The following is a 19,731-nucleotide window of genomic DNA, read 5'->3' as shown; positions in this document are numbered from 1 at the left end:
TTAATGAATGTTTTAGGACGCTCACTTGCTCGCCAGGTGAACTTTGGGCGTGATGCCGTACTCTCCGAACAGAGTGACAAACACGTTGGCGTCCGTTCCTCCTCCTCTCTCGTCGCCTGTGACCGTCACCACCTCATACACTGAGCGGAACCAAACAATTGTGACTTGTATGATTGATTGACATCTAAAAACTGTCAAGTTCTAGTCTGATTTTAATCTCTTGACAATTTTTATTATCTGATGACAACAATGTAATATTCCAATATTCCAAAGTGTAGGCCGGTGGCCCCAAGATTTTAATCATGTGGCCCTTAAGATGTCACAGTAAAACTACAAGAGTGTTTTAAATAGTTCACAATTTTATTTTTTATCTTAATACGACCAAGTAAAGACTTTTTCTCTTTCTTCCTTTAAAAAAAACAGTCTTTCTTGTGTTGAAATCCATTGAGGAAGGAAAATATTTTATATTTCAATGGATACAATAAGACTGTTTAATCCTTGTGTTGTCTCTGGGTCAAGGTGACCCGGAGGCCCAAAAACAAATGTGTTTGTGGTATCCTTGACCAAGTGACAACACATAATACGACAGAAACATTGGTTTTCAGGCCTTCGGTTCATCTTGACCGAGACACAACACAAAGGTTTAAACAAATATTATAACTACAGCTTTTTTAAGAATATTAATATTGTTCTTTTTAGTTTTTTTCCAAGGGAATACAATCTCTTTTTGGCAGCCTTAATGCTTGTCCATCGCCTCTCTGCAGATATTAAATAAATGAATATTTCTAACAACAATTAATTAACAAATCCTGAACTGACTAACAACCAAACTAAACCTCTTGGTTTTGAGTACAACTTTGTAACAATATTGGTCTTGTTCTAGTAACAGTTAATACTTCTAACTACCATCTCCGTCGAGCTCACCTCAGACTCATTAATCATGTTTTTCAACGACCAACTGTTGGTTCTCACCTTTCTTTTTGTGATACTCGTCCTCGTAGTTCTCCACTTTCTCCGGCTCGTAGTTCCTGAGCTCGCTCTCGTAAATCTCCACATAATTCTCCACCTTTTTCTTTTTGCCTTTCGACTTCTTGTTGTCTTCATCGCTGTCCCCTTTATCCTTCTTCTTCTTGTCTTTCTTCTTCTTCTTCCCTTCTTCTTCATCTCCACCTGCTTCCTCTTTCTCCGAGTCCTTCTTCTTGGATTTTTTGTCCTTCGACACCATTTTGTCTTTACCCGCGGACTTCTTGGTGGATTCAATCACATCGGGAAGTTTTCCTCCTCGTTTTCTGTTGTTGTTATCCTCTGTGTTCTGGGACGCATCACTCGACTCATCACTGTTGTCTTCTTTCTTCTTTTCTTTCTGCCTTTTCGACCTGCTGCTCCTCACCTCAGGGCCAGATGTGTCTGAGTTATATCCATCTTCATCGCTCTCTCTCACCTTCTTTTTCTTCTTCTTCTTCAGCCCTCCGCCTGATTTCTTCTTCTGTGGCTTCGGTTCCTGATCCTCAGAGTCCTCGTCATCAACATCTTTGGTTTCTCTCTCCTCTCTGTGTGTTTTTTTCTTTTTCGTGGGCATCTTTAATTGATGTACTACCTTGTAACAGTAACTGATTCCTCCGTGTTCCGGTGAAACTTGATGAAGATGACCCGTGACGGCACAGGTCTGACCTGCTGGAAGGACAGCTGTGTGTCACTGACTCATGTTTGGGGGAAGCCCCTCTGAGCTGCTCACACCCACCCACAGCGTCAGGTCCTCCTGCCTCATTAAACATGATAAGCTGCTAATCCACATATGACAATAGCAGGGGAACCTGTGAGGAATAAAGAGCTTCAGGTTAGCATGTGACTAGCATGTTTCATATACAGGTGCTGAACACAAATGTTTTAGATTGAAATAAAATTAAAAAAAACTATAATAAGTGTTTTATATAATTGTACCATAATACATATGTTAATGAATGTCCTTTGGCTTGGTAAACGATATAACAGGGGCTTCCTATTTTATAATAATGATGTTTGGCATTATCACGTCATCATTTTAATTTTGAGGACCACATGTGTCCCTATTTAACTTCATTTAATTGAATGAAGTCAGAGAGAAATTCTTCATGTAGAAATGTTTATAAAACCAGAACCATCATTACTAATTTACTATTACATTGCAGTATTTATTAGCACAAGTCTAGATATTTTAATTATTGTCCTTTATTTATTTATTTCCAATTTAATGTTTTAATACATTTTTACTCTCTAGCAAGTAATTTATTTCTTCTTTTGTCGTCAATAAAAAACAAACTTACTAATTCAAACAAATTTCTTTATATGTGTAATGATTTCTACAGGGGATATTCAATTAAAATGTAAATATAATGATGGAATATGTAATTAGTTACCAACTTCTATAAGGTCTTACTATTTTACTATTTTCTATCATTATTTACAGGTTTTTATATTTTTTCAACCATGTCACTGACGTTTTTTTCTGTATAACGGCTGTGTCTAACAGCAGTCCGGGTATATGTTTAAAACTGTAATTCACAGATTTCTGTTTTAATTATACTAAACACCACAGCAGGTTTTTTCTCTAGCTTTCGTTTCTCTTTCTCTGCTGTCCCCTTGTGGCAGACACGTGTACCTGCATCAATTTATGCGCAGCTCCTCAATCATACTGCTTCATTATTTTAATATAATAAAGCGAATATACTTGGATCTTAAAATAAAAATAAAAAGCACCTATTCAAATATTTTCACTAGGAAATATTTAGGAAATCAAAAAATGACTTACCTAAGAAAGGTTGTACAAATATTGGAGTGAAATAACAAATAAAACACAATACTCTACTCTGGTACAAAAGTTATTGACTTGTAACTAAAGTAGAGTTAATTTGAAGTACATAACACTGATTGGTCTAAAATTAGAAGTGGGTCTAATCAATGATGTGACTAGTGATCGGTCCATTAACCTAGAAATCTGCCATAGAGTCTTTTAAACCATCTAGAATGTTCCGGCTCCATCACTGTCAAGTCTGGACCTCCACAGAAATGCTCTTCACCTGGTACGTGTTCTGGTCGCTGCTCCTACACTGCAGCTGGACCTACGAGCTCCATGACACCATTGAGACGCTGAAAGAGAAGAACCTTCACCTTCAGCAGCAGCTGGAGAACCTCACGTCGGCCCTGAGCGACCTGGAGCATCTGCTGATGGAGTACCCGGAGGGTGAGACCGTGTGTTGGCGGTGACCATGTAGAGCTCGGTCTGAGGCTGTTTTACACAGAATCCCAACGAGGACGAGACGACCTGCACGTCTGGAGAGACCGGTCTCAACATGGTGAGGGCAGCAGAACCTTGAATAATAAAAGTTATCTTTACACTGGTTGTTTTTAAACTTACACCAGGTGTTGCCGAGGAAACTCACTGGATGCTGAGGCAGGTTCTGTGTGAAGCGGGCCTGCGCGGCGCTGCTCAGACCTCGTTGATCAGCCGGGACTTCTTCTTCCTGTCAGTGCTCTTCTCTAGGCTTCTTCTGCCGTGAAGAAAAACAACAAATGCTGTGATTGACGTTTGTGTCAATAAAGTTAAAAATAAAATGTTGATTTGTGGTCAATAATGTGAATGAAATCTGCTGATGATGTTCAATCATTACTCCTAACACTAAGACCTTTTAGCTTAGCTTAAGAATCTTATCTTATCTAAAAAAAACAAAACAAAAAAAGGACATTGAAATCTGAAGAACAAAAAGACCATTTCAAAGTATATTTTTTCCAACATATTTTTACACAATTTTTCAAATGTCTTAGGCAGGAACAAAAGTAATTAAAAATAATTAAAAATAATTACACAAAAAAGGAAGGTTCTAAAAGAACTGCAAAACACCTATCGTGCAAGGACCGTCATTAAAAGATTTTTTTTTAAAAATCCAAAATACTGTATATATCTACAATAAACAAGAGTGGACTTTGTGTGAAGCCAAGAGTCTTAAACACTAGGACTGTGTATTGTTAAGAAACTGGCGATATGACAAGTATCAAGATACAGGAGCAACGATACAATATATTGCCACACTTTAAGAACAAGTATATAGAGTATTAGAAGTATTGCTCAAGTATGTTCCTCTGGTGTTGCAGTATTTACAGACCACATGACTCTTGACGAAGTCGTAACTACTTTCATTTTTTTTTTAAACCAAAATATGTTCAGACATCAGCTTTAAAAGCTGCTGGAGTAGACTGTATCCTCTCGTCCTCAGTCATCGCTAGGATCTCACAGAATTTCTCGCCAAAATAGGGAAGAAGCAGACTCTTGCCAATACACACCCCTAAAAAAGACTTTCGATGATAAAGTCATACGTCCATATTTGCAGTGCTGTAGGGAATGTTAAACACGGACAAGTACATATATACATACTGTATACTGAAATTGACGCTAGTTTCATTGAATACAAGTTACTTGAATACAAGTACTTTGAACAAACAGTTTTTACAGCTCAGTCAACTATCTGAGACTCGGCTTGAGTCAGTTTTATTTTTTTTTTAATACATGCATGTTGGAGCTGCAGATGCAAACAGGAGAGAGTCTGATGTCCAGTGCAATTAATGAATAGAATGCCCTCTGTAGTGATGGAAACCTGAATGTGTGTGTGTGTGTGTGTGTGTGTGTGTCGCTGTGTATATGAGGCAGCTGTTGCTTGTTGTCCGCTGCACATCAGGAGACCAGCAGCTCGGCTCACAGACAGATGGGCTCAAGTTCAGAGTGAGTACTAAAAAAATGCATGTTGAATAAATTGTACATTTTAGTATTGTTTTTGTCAATATTTGTTTTAAAAAATTTGTCGCGACGATTATCGTTGCGTCTCCACGTTTGAAGCCCGACAGGTGAAGCACATTCAATCGAATGCAAATTGAGCACTCATCTCGTTGTGTGTGTGTTACACAACATGTGTTTAACAACAGTCGTTTTGTCTTTAGATTTACTCTTTTAAAGGTTCCTGCGGTGGGAAAAATGTATATAAATTTAAAAATCTACATTTATATTGTGATTAAAACAATAATATCTGAGCTAGTTTCTTGTTGGTACTAAAATCCATGTTGTAGAAGCATGAGCTCACGTGTTGGACAAACTAAAATGAAGTTAAAAAGCTACTTCATTCATTTAGTTAATAAAATAACCTCTAGGCAAAGAGAATACTCTGTGAGTCAAAATCGTATTAAATCCTTTGGAACGAAACCACATCGATCCAAACATTCGTGAACTTTTTTGACAACAATATATAGAGAACTTTGTGATTGAACACACTGCACTGATTTGTGTCCTTCTTTATCTTTCCCTCACTCAAGAACAAGACCACGAGCTACTTGAATTATCCTAGAAATTGAGCTTATTCATCCAGAAGGATGTTTAACTACTAACCATTTAACATGATTTCTTAACATGATAGTGTATGTATTTTTATTTTATTTTATTATTATTATTTTGTTGGCATTCAAATCCCATTTTATCACAGTTATTGTATGGTTTATATTTCAATTGTTTATTAAACAAATATTGTTTTAAAATGAACAAGCAAATATTCAGAGCATTTTTTCAATTTTTGCATTGTAATCCAGCGTCAGGCCGCTAGATGGCACCAGTCATTACATCATCCACAGCTACAGAAGCAATAGAACCCCATTGAGATCACGGCGATGACTGAGGACGAGAGGATGCAGTTAACTCCAGCAGCTTTTAAAGCTATATATTGGTTAAAAAAAAATGAAAGCAGTTAAGTCTTTGTCAGGAGTCATGTGGTCAGTAAATACTGCAACACCAGAGTCAAGAACTCGACAATACTACAAATATATCCTTGTTACTACAGAATCTTAACATGTCGTCTTGTGGCCGCTGTATCCTGATGAGTATCATATCGTATCACATTCTTTCCAATACACACCCTAGTACACACGGTTGAATTGATGTCTAACTTCTGGTCAACAAGACGACACACTGAGAAAAGCTATCGCAGCACATTAGAGCTTAAGTATTAATTAAGTTGTTCCACCGGGTAAAGGTAAGTGTGTGTGTGGGCTTCTGCGTCTTAATGACATGTTGAAAGGTGTAAATGATCCATTGGAGCCTTGAGAGCCAAACAAACACCCCCGGACTCTTGGCTTGTTAGCACTAAAACCCCTTTAGCTTCATGGTTTCGTAAGTGACGAACAACATCACCACATCCTCAGTCGAGTTATTTCTAGTTTAAGCATTAAAGTTTTACACCACAGAGTCTTAACAGAAAGTTTTGCCAGTTTAAACCCGCGGGGGTTTATAACGTCGTTCTACATTGAGCCGTCTTTACACGGACATATCGCGGCTCATGAAAGGACATGCGATCAGAAGGCTGTCTTTTCTTGCAGGGGCCAATAACTGATCTTCACAGTACAAAGCTGCGCTGCCTCTTTTCATGTCACTTTCATTGAGTGGAGGCCGCAGCTCTGTAAAGTGGCCATTCAAGGGACGGCAGAGGACAAAAGCTGGAGCTGCTCACCACCAAAATAGGGAAGAAGCAACAGGCAGAGGGTGAGGGTGGACATTTTCAAATTATTGATCACATTGATCACTTGATGCAGCAGCAAAATAATGTCAGAAAAACAGTCCTGGTGAAGAAAAAAAAAAACAAGGATCAAGTTTTATTTTTAATAAAGCTATAAGACATTATGATATGAATTTTGTGCAAGAACAAATTATATTTACAAAGATTAAATCAGTATTAACATCACCACATATTGGTATTAAACAGTCTGCAGCAGTTTATCACTGACGGAGCCCAAGCTTCCGTGCGTATTAAATAATCAATCGTTTATTTATTAATGTTAATGATTCATGGTTTGGATCTCAGGCGAGCAAATGCCATTAGTAAAAAGAGCCACATTATAATTCAAGCCGAAAACAAAGAAGGGAATAAGAGACAGCAGCAGCAATGTTATAATGTGGTAAAACAGAAATAATTAAAATACTTAAATAAGGTGAAACAAATTAACTTAAAACTTTGATTCAATTGTTAATTATTCAATTTTATGGAAATTGCATTTAAGAATGAAAGAAAAGGAAAGAAGAGATAAAAATGTAATGTATTTATTAACAAATTCAACCTTTTGTTTTTTTAGAAAGATTTTTTAAAAGCAGCAAAGTTTTACTCTGACATCACAAGGGCCACATTAATCCAGTTAACAGGATGCATGTGGCCCTCGGACCCAAACTTTGACAACAGAGATTTTTTGGAGGTGAAGAAGAGGATGACATTTGATAAGGTTGTAGAGAAGTACATTTGTTAAGGAGGAGTATGTGAGGGAACTTTTTTTCAAACTTAATTTATTACCAACTCCCCCTCAACATTTCTCATTGTGTTACCCTGCCCTCTATTGGACGTATTCCGGAATTGAACATTAAATATACGTTGTAAAATGTAAGTACTGTGACATTATATACATAGACATGATGATGTAGAAATAAAATTAAAAGCAACTCTGTCCTTTGGTCCAAGTGTCATATCTTGACTTTTCCTCTTACATTAAGTAATTAATTGCTAAAATACAGTGGGGGACGTTTTTGTGTTTTTGTTCCAGATGCTGTCTGCTCGTTTCCTGATGTGGCCCTGAGCGCTCAGTAGAAGGATTCACATGGATGACTCCATCTGGAGGCTCCCACAGATGACGTCTCCTCTCAGCCTCCTCATCCTGTCCTTCCTGACAGTCTCATCGCAACTTGGTGAGCAAATAATTGTCCTGAATCATCACTTTTGTACAATTTGTTCCATGATTCCTCATCGCTTAATACACTATATGGCAGCTTTATATAAATATCTCAATCACTTTTGTAATTCAGGTGGACACGGTTTGTGACCTCAAGTGAAACAAATGTCTCTTATTCAGATCCAGAGACTGAAAATAAGACTAACTATTGACTCTGTCTCGTAAATATACGAGTGAGTTATCAACAGTTTTAGTTTTAGTCGTCTGAAATTCATTTTTTTAGATTTAAGGTCACACTCCGGGATATGGAGTATATATTTGAGACAATAAAAGACACTAAAATCTCAAAATAAAGATTAAAAAACAGTCCCCAGAGAGAGTTTGGAAAGGACACCCTGGTGGGATCCAAATTAGGACCTGTCCTCACATAGGTGATTGTGCACCGTTGTGGAGTTATTTTGTCTCATATATATTATTAACTGTACAGAGGGTGATAATAATAATAATAATAAATGGTGTGTTGTGATATCTTATATAAATAATTCCCTTTTTTTTCTTAACTTTTAACTCTTTTTTTATTCACAAAACAAAAAATTGTAAAAAATAATTTTCTGTATGTGAAATTAAATGTACATTACAAGGATTCTCCACTTACAAGTCTTGTTTGTTGAGACAATCGTAGCTCAAAATCTGCAAAATCTCCTTGCGATTCATATAACAGCCACTAGAAGGCAGCATTGTAATCAACAATCACCATCATTAGTGCAAACTTTAAACCTGGTTCTGAAGTAGACAAACTAAACCTGTTTGGTTTGGATTAAAGTTAATTTGACGGTTCTCTTCTGGACTAAAACTATACAACGTTTTGGCGATCGCAGTCATCAGACGCCAAAGTTAGAGTGCGCGTAATGACACAACATTACGGTAGCAGTGAAGAAGCTTTGAAGAAAAATGTCTGGGAGAAAACTCATTTAACGAAAATTATAATGAGGAATGTTTTATTCAGGTTTTCTAAGAATTAAAACGTCTCAACGTTACAAATACACAAGTAAGACATATTAATTTTACATTTGTGGATATAACAACACACGTTTATATGAGACAAAAATAGCTCCATATACCTTTAACCAAAATGTTAAGCTAGCACACAGCAGTATTGTAGTAGTACACAGGAGGTACATTTGCATCAAAGTGTGTCGTTGTTAGCTGTTCAAAGTAATATAAATTAAATTAAAAGTGAGTTAAACTTTACCTCCACTCAAGTGGTGTCTGTTGCTCCAGGTTTGGAGGAAGTTTTCTTCAGTCCACGAGACCAGACTGTCAGGGAAGGAGATGAAGTTTGGTTCCAGTGCGTCTCTGGGGAGAGCTCGCCTGCTGCTAGCATCACCTGGATAAAAGATGGACAGTTGGTGACGCGAGGGAAACAGATCCAGGTGAGTGCAAACTTTATAGTCGTGAAGAAATATCAACCAGTGATTTGTTTTTAAGTGATTTAGATTTTAATGGTATTTTTAAAAGGCATTTATACAAGGCGTAAATAATTTGTGTTGAGTCATTGAGCTAGCTTACTTTTAAGATAATTAGCAATGTAGCTATGCTAGCATACTTTTTCTTATCAACAACATTTTGTCTGTTTTTATTCCCCCCTCTTACCGTAATCTTATACCACATTTTCCTTCTTTTCTGGTTTAAATTTTGCACAAAACTAGCACCTAAATCCATGGAAAGTTATCATTTCCTACTGCTGATGAAATGTCTTGTTTAAGGTAAGGTAAGGTAGAACTTTATTGATCCCTACTCGCTAACATAGTGACATATTTCCCATGAGGCCACACAGGAAGCTGGTCAATAAATAAAGTACTTAAAAAATTAAAGATTGCAAAGTCAGTTTGAAAATAATTAAAATAAGGAAAGAGCATTTTGAATACCAAAACAATTATAATTAAATGGATTACAATTTATATGTAATGTGTAAACAGATATCAAGAAATGAAAGTGAATTGATAGAAAAAATAAAAGTTAAAATCCTGGAAGAAATGTAGCTGGGAACCTGTAAAAATGACATCCCAGATAATCCAGATCATACATAATAAATTGAACACGTTATAATGTGGACTGGATTTTCTTGCTTCTTGATTTTTTTTTGTATATTATTCTATCATTATTTCTATTTCATTCATCTCAATTTCTATTTTCATTTTCTATTTTATCATTTTTTTTGCAAATAATTTAAATTCCTTAAATCGGCAAATCAGAGAACATTGACAAATATAGCGAATAAAGCTGTTTCTGTTTCGGATTTTGATGTCAGTGGAAAACAAAATAACTTCAAGGTTCACACACATGTAAAAGTTTGAGGCAAATAACATTTCTAGCATCAGAGTAGAACTTCAATGAGATAGAGGACATCGTTCTATGTAATTTAACTGTCCAGACCAATGCTATTTTACGCAATTTCCCCTTTGAACAAACTCCGAGACAAAAACAGCTATGATTAAATAAAAAAAAGTCAAAGTCTAAACATTGTAGACAAGACAGCGAGTCGATCCAGCATTGAGCAGCGTTTAATGTGACTGAGACGACAGATTCTTGAAAACAAATACTCATATCTCCAAAATACCCCTAGCTTACTTTTGTGTCCATGCTTTTCAGAAACCTTTCACCTTTTGTCTAAGAATATTCATATTGTTTTATGTTCAGTTCAAATTCCAAAAATCTTCTTCTCGATTTTTTTCGTTTCTTTTTTAATCCTTTTGACTTTACATCATATTAATTCAAACGTTTTCCTTAAAATCACTGAAGCCTTTATGGCTCTGTGGACTGCGACTTTTGGATATAAACTGTAAAAATAAATCACATAGAGTTTATGTTGCGCATATTTTCACTAGTTTACGGGTTTATTTTTTTTAAGTTAATTTGACCGAAAGTGTCGAGGGTCACAGGTTGATGTTACTTAAGGGAAAACACCATCACACATTTCAGACATGAATGATCAATAGAACACAAATTAAATAATGTTTTTATTTTCTTTGTGGTTAAAAAAAACGGTGCTGAACCAGACTTTAAATATTCTATATAAGGCTAATATTGAATGTATTGATATCACAAATATTTAATCCCTAACCATGTCAAGTTTTCTTCGGGGAATTATTCAAAACAAAGATCTATGAATAATATGTGTTTCAGGATGAATATGGAGATGGAAATCGAGGGAAAACATCCGGAACATTACACCTTTTCAACACCACCACAGATGATGGAGGAGTTTACGTCTGTGTGACTCGTTCACTCAACGTCACCAGGAAGAGCAAACCAGCTTCACTAACTGTGGAAGGTAATGTTCTTCCAGCATAAACCACTCACTATAACTCACTACAGTTTGTCTTGATCATCTGACACAGGCGGTCCCAGCAGACTGAGGATCCTCCACGGTCCCGAGAACATCACCGTCACCGTCGGAGCAGAAGTCTTCATGCACTGCTCCGTGCACGGCTTCCCGGTCCCGGTGGTTCGGTGGTACAAAGACGACCGTCTCCTGATCAACTGCTCCACGTCTTTCCTCCTGCAGAACGACGGACAACTGCTCACGATCAGGTGCGACACCAGCCGGGGCTCTGGCAGAGCGAAACCAAACTTCTTCTCGTGTTTCAGAACTTTGACTAAAGACGATGAAGGATTCTATCACTGCGAGGCTTCCAACCTTCACCAGACCTTGAAGTCTCAGACAGCTGTTCTCCTCTTAGCTGGTAATCTTTTCTTTTAACATAATTTCATTGGTGCTTGAACACATAGTTGTATTTGTGGCAGAAATGGACTGGATGTTTACACGGCAGCCTTCGAACGTCACGGCGACAAAAGGCGAGAACATCACGATGACCTGCAGACCCCCGTTCAGTCAGCCCGCGGCTCACATGTCCTGGTTCAAGGACGACCGTCCTCTTACGCTGACGACAAGGACACGGGTTCTACCCAGCGGGGACCTCCTGCTCCACAGGTGAGTCTTGTGTTTTTTGTTGAGTCCATAGGATTCCGGATGTCAGTGAAGTTTCTTTCTGCTCCTGCAGTGTGGAGCTGAACGACAGCGGAAGTTACTCATGCAGAGCCTCTAACTTCCTCGTGGGAAGATTTCTCACCTCGAGTAGAGCGACTCTGACAGTGTTGGGTACGACACACTTTTACACACTCTTTGTAGAAGTTTAGTCTTTCCTGCACAGTTGTGGAATCAAACTGATCATGAATCTCACACATCTTTCTGCTCATCATTTATAATTGTAATTATTTTGTTTTAATAGAAAGATAACTTGTGAAAGTTAATTGTTTTACATCCTTTATTTCCTTTACTCCTTTCTGTCTTTTTAACTTTTACTACTCAGTTATTAAAATTGAATAACTGAATTAATTTATATAAGTTTTTTTCCATCTGAAATACATGTTTTGCGCTTAAATATTTTTAATTTTATTTAGAGATTCCTATGATAACATCTACATTAAATAATGTGTTATCAAATAACAACTTTCTAGTTCATGTCTTAATGTCTTTGATCAGGCAAGTTGAGGTTTTCTTTAAATCTTATATCCTATATTTAACTTTTCAACATGATTAATTTTTCCAAGAGTATGGTAAAAAAAAAGAACATTGGGCGGAATCTTTCAAAGCATTTTATATCATATAATACACAAGAAATAATACACAAGAAGAAAAACAACTTATTAAGTTTTATTTATGATGTCGTTCGTATGAAACTATATGGAATATAAAACATTTCCTTCAACCCTTGATTGTCTTTGGGTCAAGGTGACCCAAAGGCCCGATTCAAATGTATTTGAGGTATCCCTTGTGTAGCCTCTGGGTCAAGTTTGTTTCCACGCCTCCGGCTCACTTTGACCCAGAGATAACACTAGGATTAAATAAAATGTTTATAATATGCAATTATCATCGTACTTTTTTTTTTACTTTCAGTTTTCCCATCATATTAAAGTTCGGTTTATTCGTCCCTTCTTTCTTTTGGCTTGACGGCCCCTAACAACAGTCGCACTATATAATGTGCCCCTGAAAAATTTGATTTTTCAAGGGCACAGATGGATAGTTTCTATCAAATGACTTGATGATTCAAGCAGGAAAAGACCATTTGGTAATGAAAGCTAATCATTTTTATTCTTGGTGATTCTTCATTTTCTTCTCCTCAGCTCCTCCGTCAGTGAATCTACGGCCACGACTGCTGACGGTAGCGCGAGGCGACAAAGTAGTGATGCACTGCGACGTCTCGGGGAACCCTTTACCGTCCATCCGCTGGGTCAAGAGGGGTAAATCCAAGCAGACCGGGGGCAAGGTCACCATGGGGTGAAAGACACTCATTCTCAAAGCTACTTTACAGCGACTATCTATCTCACTAACCGATTTGTCCTTCATCAAGAATGAGAAACGCGACGTTGACGATTCAGTCGGCTCGGAGCTACGATGAAGGCGTCTACGTGTGCGAGGCCTCCAACGCTCTCGGCATCTCTCAGATGTCTGCGGCTCTAACCGTGGCTGGTGATGTTTGATCGAGATTAACCCTCGGATTCTTTCATTGACATGATTCCTCACAGTCGTCTCCTCTCTCAGTGAGCCCCGTCATCGTGACCTTCGCCCCTCAAGTGACCACCAGGGTTGGGGACGCCACGGTCCTCCCGTGCGGAGCTGTAGGAATCCAGCCCATCACCTACACCTGGAGCAGGAGCGCGACGGAGACGGACACGATCCTCAAGAACACTCAGGACAGACGTGTTGATCGTAAGTTAGTCGACCAATCCAACACGTATACTAGGGACAGAACTTCTTGGGTCTGGTCTACAAATCCTAGGTCTCCTGGAGACATAGTGTTGTCATAAAACGAATGCTCTTCCCCAGACGCGACACTAATAGACTCAGGGACTCATTCATTCCTCGTGCTATTAGAGTGTTTAATTCTGAATTTGGGGGCAGGAGTGGAGTGAAAAGATGATATTATTGATCTACGTTCTTTATATTTGCACTTTCATCCCTTGCGCTATGTTCTTTTATTTGCACTTTGTTCTTGTTTTTATGAAACTATCGTCAGCTGTGTACTGGAAACCCAATTTCCCGAAAGAGATCTACAGAGGGATTAATAAAGTCTATCTAATCTAATCTTATCTAGAAGTACTTCAAATAAAATGGGAGATGGATCCCAGTGTAATTTTATACGCTGACGACATGTGGATCTCTGCTCAATTTGTGTCTCAGACTGTTGAAAGTCAAGTTCTTTATTAAGAAAGAAGGGAAGTTGGGGACTGAACCCTTGGTTTAGGTGAGTCCAAAGTACCACCATACAGCGTTGAAGGTTCAGATGGTGACGTATTAATGACAAGAAACAGAAGCTTCAAAGGAATAAGACTCAATGTCAGAGGCAGTAGACAAGGTTGGTTGCAGGGAATTAAAGTAAGTAAGTAAGTAAGTAATTTATATTTATTGAGTGCTTTTCCAGATCAGGGTCACAAAGCGCTTAAACAATCAAAACTCAATCACTCTTCCAGAAAATCAAGGAAAAGCATAAATAAAAGTGTCTTTAGATGTTTCTTGGAGGAGTCAGTAGATCATCAAACACAGAAGAAGATCGTTCCAAAGCTTAGGAGCAACAGGCTGGAAGGATTTCTCTCCTCTGGTCCTGAACCATGTTCAGGAACCATCAGTAGATTCTGATCCACAGACCTCAGAGCCCGAGCTGGGGTGTAAGGCTGGATCAGATCACTGATGGAAGGAGGAGCCTGACCATGAATAGATCTGAAAGTAAGAACCAGAATTTTAAAGTTGATCCTGAAAGAAACTGGAAGCCAGTGAAGAGTTTTAAAGATCAGAGAAATGTGGGAGCATAGGTGGACAAGACAGAAAGTAGTCAAATATGTTGTTTGTCTTGTAGGATAACAATGCCAAACTGATAATTCTGCCTTATTTTTGTTACATTTGTAACATTTTTGATGTTGTTTTTTATGCTTATTAACATGACTTGCATGCATGTTCGTACCAGACTTTGGCTGTGATACCATTCAGACTCAGCTACAAAATGACTGTCATTGTTTTTTCTGATCTAGTAGACGGGTCGCTGCATCTCTCCAGGGTTCAAAGGTCAGATGCAGGCCAATACTTCTGCACGGCCGAGAACGGAGCTGGACGACAACAGAGAGCAAATGTGCTCATCGTCGCAGGTGACTTTAACAAATGCAGGAATCACAACAGTGTTTACAAAGCAACGCTCTAAAAATACGGATCAACTTTTATATTTTCTTTTCATTCACAGCTGAAGAAAAAGACACCAGAGAGGATTTGTCTGCTGTGAGTTTTAAAGAGACATTTAGTGACATTTATTGGGTTTGCATTTCCACGTCTGATTATACGCTTTTGTTCTGTTCGCACCAAGACAAGTAGCCGACAACCTCTGTCCACTTCAAGTGTCGCGGAGCAACAGACGAGGAGGCTCCAGAAGGAGACCACGTGTGAGTCTGTCGTGTCCAAACCTTGCTCATGGGAGTATATAAGTTCCATCAGAATATTTAATGGATGAATAAAAAATGTAAAAAGCTTTGATTTTTGCCATTTTTTTAAGTATCCAATTATTGTATCGAATAATATTTATATTAAAGGGTTTAATTTGTCCTTTTATATTCCAAATTAATGCTTTTTTTACACATAGTTTGATATTCTCATTGAAATATAATGTTTAATGTCAAATAATAATTCTATAGTTTTCATATTTAATTTAAAAGACTAAAAATTAAAACTGAATACATTAGAAAAAAAACATTTTTTTAATTTAATTGAAAAATGAACAAATCCAATGTTTCAACAAATAAATAATTAAATAGTTAAAATATATATAATTGTTTGCTTCAACAAGTAACATTTCAATTTTATTTTAATTATGTTTTTAAGCAGTTCATTATTATTTTTTGAATTATTGAATTCATAATTTCAATATTGATCGATAGTTTTTAATTATTTTTAGTTAATTAATTAAGAACTTGGACATTTTCTTACACATATCATTTTATATTGTAATTCCAATAATAATAATTTAATATATTTAAATATTTTTTCTAAAAAAAAACAACAATATAAATAAAAAAGTTTCAACATTTAAAATGTAAAAATCTATTTTCTGAAGCCACTGATATACACAGTACTTGCTTCAGAGGTCAATCGTGTGTGTTTCAGGCTCAGAGAAGGAGTGTCGTGGTGCGGCGGTGATGTTCTCCGGAGGGCCTGTGGCCGAGCTGAAGATGCTGCCGAGGTCACGTGACGCTCATGTGACCACCACCAGCACAACAGTGGTGACACAGATGCAGCCCCCGACACTGACCCCTCGCCCACATCCTCACGTCCAGTCGGTCACCCCTCCCGCCTCAGGACCGAGTCCAGAAAGTTCAAATGACTTTTTCACACACGACGCCACAACGACACCATCGACTCCACTGACGAGCACATCCGGGCTCTCGGCGCACACACGTCCTTCCACCCCTGAACTCCGGCCCCCCGCCACCCGAGCCCCGACAGCCACGAATCCACCAGAGTCCCAGATCACTGCCCGGTCGTCCCCCCCGACGTCGACGGTGTCTCCGCATCAGTCGAGGGACTCGCTCGTGACAGAGTCGACCCGGTCTAACGGCACCGACGACCCGAGCGTGTGGTCCCAGAGGAACACCTCCCAGTCCCCGACCAGCAGCAGTGACCCCCTGTAGGTCCACACAAGCCTCGGTCTCAAGAAGAGTGATTGAGTTCTGTTTGTTCCAGAGCCACACGACGGCCCAAGTCTTGGCTGCCGACCCTGGAGAAGCACGACATCCCCATCGTGGTGGGCGTGGGTCTGTCGCTGGCCTTCATCTTCATCACCGTCGCCTTCTACTCGGTGCTGCAGAAGAACGAGCCGGCGCAGACCAACCGAGCAGGTTTTTTGGGGTCCAGAACAGGATCTTTCTCTGCATTTTTTAAAATTGACGTTTGTGTGTGTGCGACAGCTCAGAGGAACGTCGGCGTCCCCATGAGGAAGGCAGAACTTCCGACTGCAGGACGGACCTACGAGAACAGGTGATAGAAGTAGTTTATGTATCGGTGAGAATCTGTGGTACAACACAATCTCTTGATGAAGTCGTAACTGCTTTCATTCAAAATATGTCCAAACATCAGCTTTAAAAGCTGCTGGAGTCCACTGTATCCTCTGGTCCTCAGTCATCACCAGGAGGGTGTGATAAAAACAAATTGTGTTTCTTCGTTGAAGAGCGTTCGAGGACGACGAGTGCACGGCGGTGATCGAGCAGAGCCCCAACACCTCCGACACTCGAGCCAGACCACCGGGCCCGGTTGCTGTGCAGCCGGATCCCTCGGAGAGTCTTCAAGACCTGCAGCCTGCATCAGAGCTTCACTCGGTCACGGTGGAGATGTATCCTGAGCCAGTCGCCGACACCAAGGTGACCCTGACAAAAACTCGAAAAAACTTTTTCAAAGAGGAACTTTTTACATTAATTTGTAAAAAATATATATAATATACAATCAATTGAATCAAAAATGTTTTAATTTGTAAGTACACAAGTGTAATTAGAATATTGAATGATTTAATTAATATATATATATATTTTTTTTATCAAAATAATGTTTTTAAGCATTTGATTTTATATATTAAATTAAGAAATCTGAATATTTTCTTATACATAAAGTTGTATACTGTAATTCCAATAATTAAAAAATGAATTTTCTTAATTATGTATTTAAATGTATATATATATATATTAATATATATTTAATTTATATATAGTAAATATATAAATGTTGGTATAATAGTGTCACCAGACAATATCAAAAGAATACCAAGGTCACATGATCGTCGCATGTTTGACTGAAAGGCCTAATTAAATGTATTTTAATATTAAAATGATCATTTTATAATCATTGGAATTAGAATATTCAACTATATGTATGCCTGAAATTAAGTGGCAACCCCTGGTGGGATAGCAGATACAAATGAGACAAACGGGTATGAGTCACTCATACAGTTGACCAGGTTTAACTCCTCAATGCAGTGTTTTTACATCAGAAGGACGTTTTTGAATATTCATCATAGATTTCTGTTTGCTCATGAACGTCCAGATCGATCCAAGTGTGGACGAGGAGAAGTTCAACTCCACGTCTCCGCCCAGCGTGCAGCTCCAGTGTGGGAACGACTGGAGCAGTGAGGGAGCAGAAGACCACGACGCTCTGCCACCTCCGTCCTCTCTACCGTCCCCGTCCCCCACGCGAAGACACCAGGACAGCTTCAGCTCCACCTTCACCCTCCACAGCTCCGAGCCGTCCATGACTCCGGTCCACCATCACCTCAGCATCTCTCACGCCGCCCCCCCTCTCTTCCTCTCCCACCAGGTTTCTGTGGGGCTCACCACGGTGGCCGTGGACCTGCACTTTCACCCGACTCCTCCCCCTTGTGTCCCTGGAAGCAGCACACAGGTCCACTGTGGGTCCAGATCTAGCTCAGTGGCGCCCCCTCTGTTCAGCCCTCCTTCTTCTCTGTGTCAGGAGAACAAGATGCCGGGTGAACGATCAAAGTCTTGAGTCGATATAGATGGTTAAGGGAAAAACCAACAACAATTTTCATCATTTAATAACCTAAATAACAATGATCTATAAAGTCTTTAACCCAGGGTTGATTATAAATAACACATTTTTTAGTTAATAATTTAAATGTAAGTAGCAGTGGAATTTATCCATTTAAAAATCTTTATTTTAAACGTATTTATGTTGTTATTTAATGTATAAAATTGGTTTTAATTACCATTATAAATAATTTATTAATGACTTAATGATTATGGTCTGTTTACGTCACACGTTTTACTCTGAAGCCAAGGATATGTTTCAATATTTAGATCAGCTGTTGTCAGTGTTTGTCACCTCTTGTATTTACATGGTAGATACTGAAGGGGGCGACGTATCGATTAAGGACTGTTTGATTAAAGGTTGTGTATTTAAACTGTTGGTTTTGGTGGTTTTTCTTTACAAGACAAGATGATTTATGAACAGAAACCAGTTTAAATCAGAATCAGAATCAGAATCCTTTATTTGTCCCGCGAGGGGAAATTCGGTTCAACAACAGCCAGAGCAATGTACCAAGAAAATAAAACACCCAGAAATAAAAAATAATAAAAAGAAAAAGAAATAAAATCTAAATAGAATAGAAAATAAATCTGCACTATATTATATTTAAACTAACAATGCAAATAATAAACCATGAATCTACTGATTAAATATTTGTAAATAATACAAAGATTACTTACTTAAACACATACACACGTTTTGTGCACCACAACAACAAAAAACCTAGAATTTCTATTTATGAAAAACTGTTCTTGGACAATGGATACCATGAACACAATGCTAATATACCCTGTGACTGTAATTTCTTTTTTTGTCTGTTTGTCACTGGTGAATGTTGAAAAAACAAATGAATAAACAAATAAACAGACGCACCAATCTCGAAAAAATAAATTAAAAAATGAAGTTGAATGTCTGTGGTTTTCATGGAAAATATGGTTCAAAGCTAAACAGTTTAGAGTTTGGAAATGAAAACACTGTTAGTCGTGAAACCTCATCGACACATCACTCACATAGTATAGTAAATTATATTAATTAAAAAAAGTTTAACATCTTGTTTAAAAAGACGTTTTTTCTTGTAAATTACTTACTTTAATTAATTAATTGATTTTGTAATTAGAAATGCTCAGTCTTTCAAACACATTTTGAAACACTTTATCCTCATAAAGAGCTCATAGAATGCCTGCATGTAGCGCCAGAGTCATGTCCATCATGGAGGAGAGTGCAGGGCCGACCCGGGACCGGAGGGAGAGAGAAAGATATTTGGAAACTTCCTCTGCTCAACCACTTTAAAAGCATCCGAAAGTTTTTCGATCCAAAAACATAAGAAAGTCCTGTGACATCGGGAACCGATTAAATCATCATTTCCCGCCTCT

At 38.2% G+C, this 19,731-nt stretch overlaps 2 protein-coding genes across 2 annotated transcripts; one reads left to right on the top strand and one right to left on the bottom strand.

Annotated features, from left to right (window-relative positions):
• Positions 1-21: 21 nt before the first annotated feature.
• On the bottom strand, positions 22-1,721 carry LOC148087567 (uncharacterized). The gene is made up of 2 exons (XM_087794518.1): positions 973-1,721; positions 22-140 (listed from the first exon to the last, which is right to left on the bottom strand). The coding sequence occupies exons 1-2, from the start codon at positions 1,577-1,579 to the stop codon at positions 22-24; spliced, it is 726 nt and encodes a 241-aa protein (XP_087650644.1). The 5' UTR covers positions 1,580-1,721.
• A 5,962-nt stretch (positions 1,722-7,683) lies between these two features.
• Positions 7,684-18,319, top strand: LOC148087566 (contactin-2). The gene is made up of 16 exons (XM_087794404.1): positions 7,684-7,741; positions 9,007-9,158; positions 10,912-11,059; positions 11,127-11,319; positions 11,377-11,471; positions 11,533-11,719; positions 11,790-11,887; positions 12,913-13,066; positions 13,140-13,258; positions 13,331-13,498; positions 14,815-14,928; positions 15,935-16,453; positions 16,504-16,665; positions 16,735-16,804; positions 16,995-17,184; positions 17,861-18,319. Exons 1-16 carry the CDS (start codon positions 7,684-7,686, stop codon positions 18,317-18,319), a joined length of 2,886 nt encoding a protein of 961 aa, XP_087650530.1.
• Positions 18,320-19,731: the final 1,412 nt, after the last annotated feature.

The sequence above is a fragment of the Callionymus lyra genome, chromosome 1 (genome assembly GCF_982586985.1).
Source record: "Callionymus lyra chromosome 1, fCalLyr1.hap1.1, whole genome shotgun sequence".
Classification (NCBI taxonomy): domain Eukaryota; kingdom Metazoa; phylum Chordata; class Actinopteri; order Syngnathiformes; family Callionymidae; genus Callionymus; species Callionymus lyra.
Note: the sequence above shows the minus strand (reverse complement) of the source record. Positions and strands in the feature narration are given on the sequence as shown.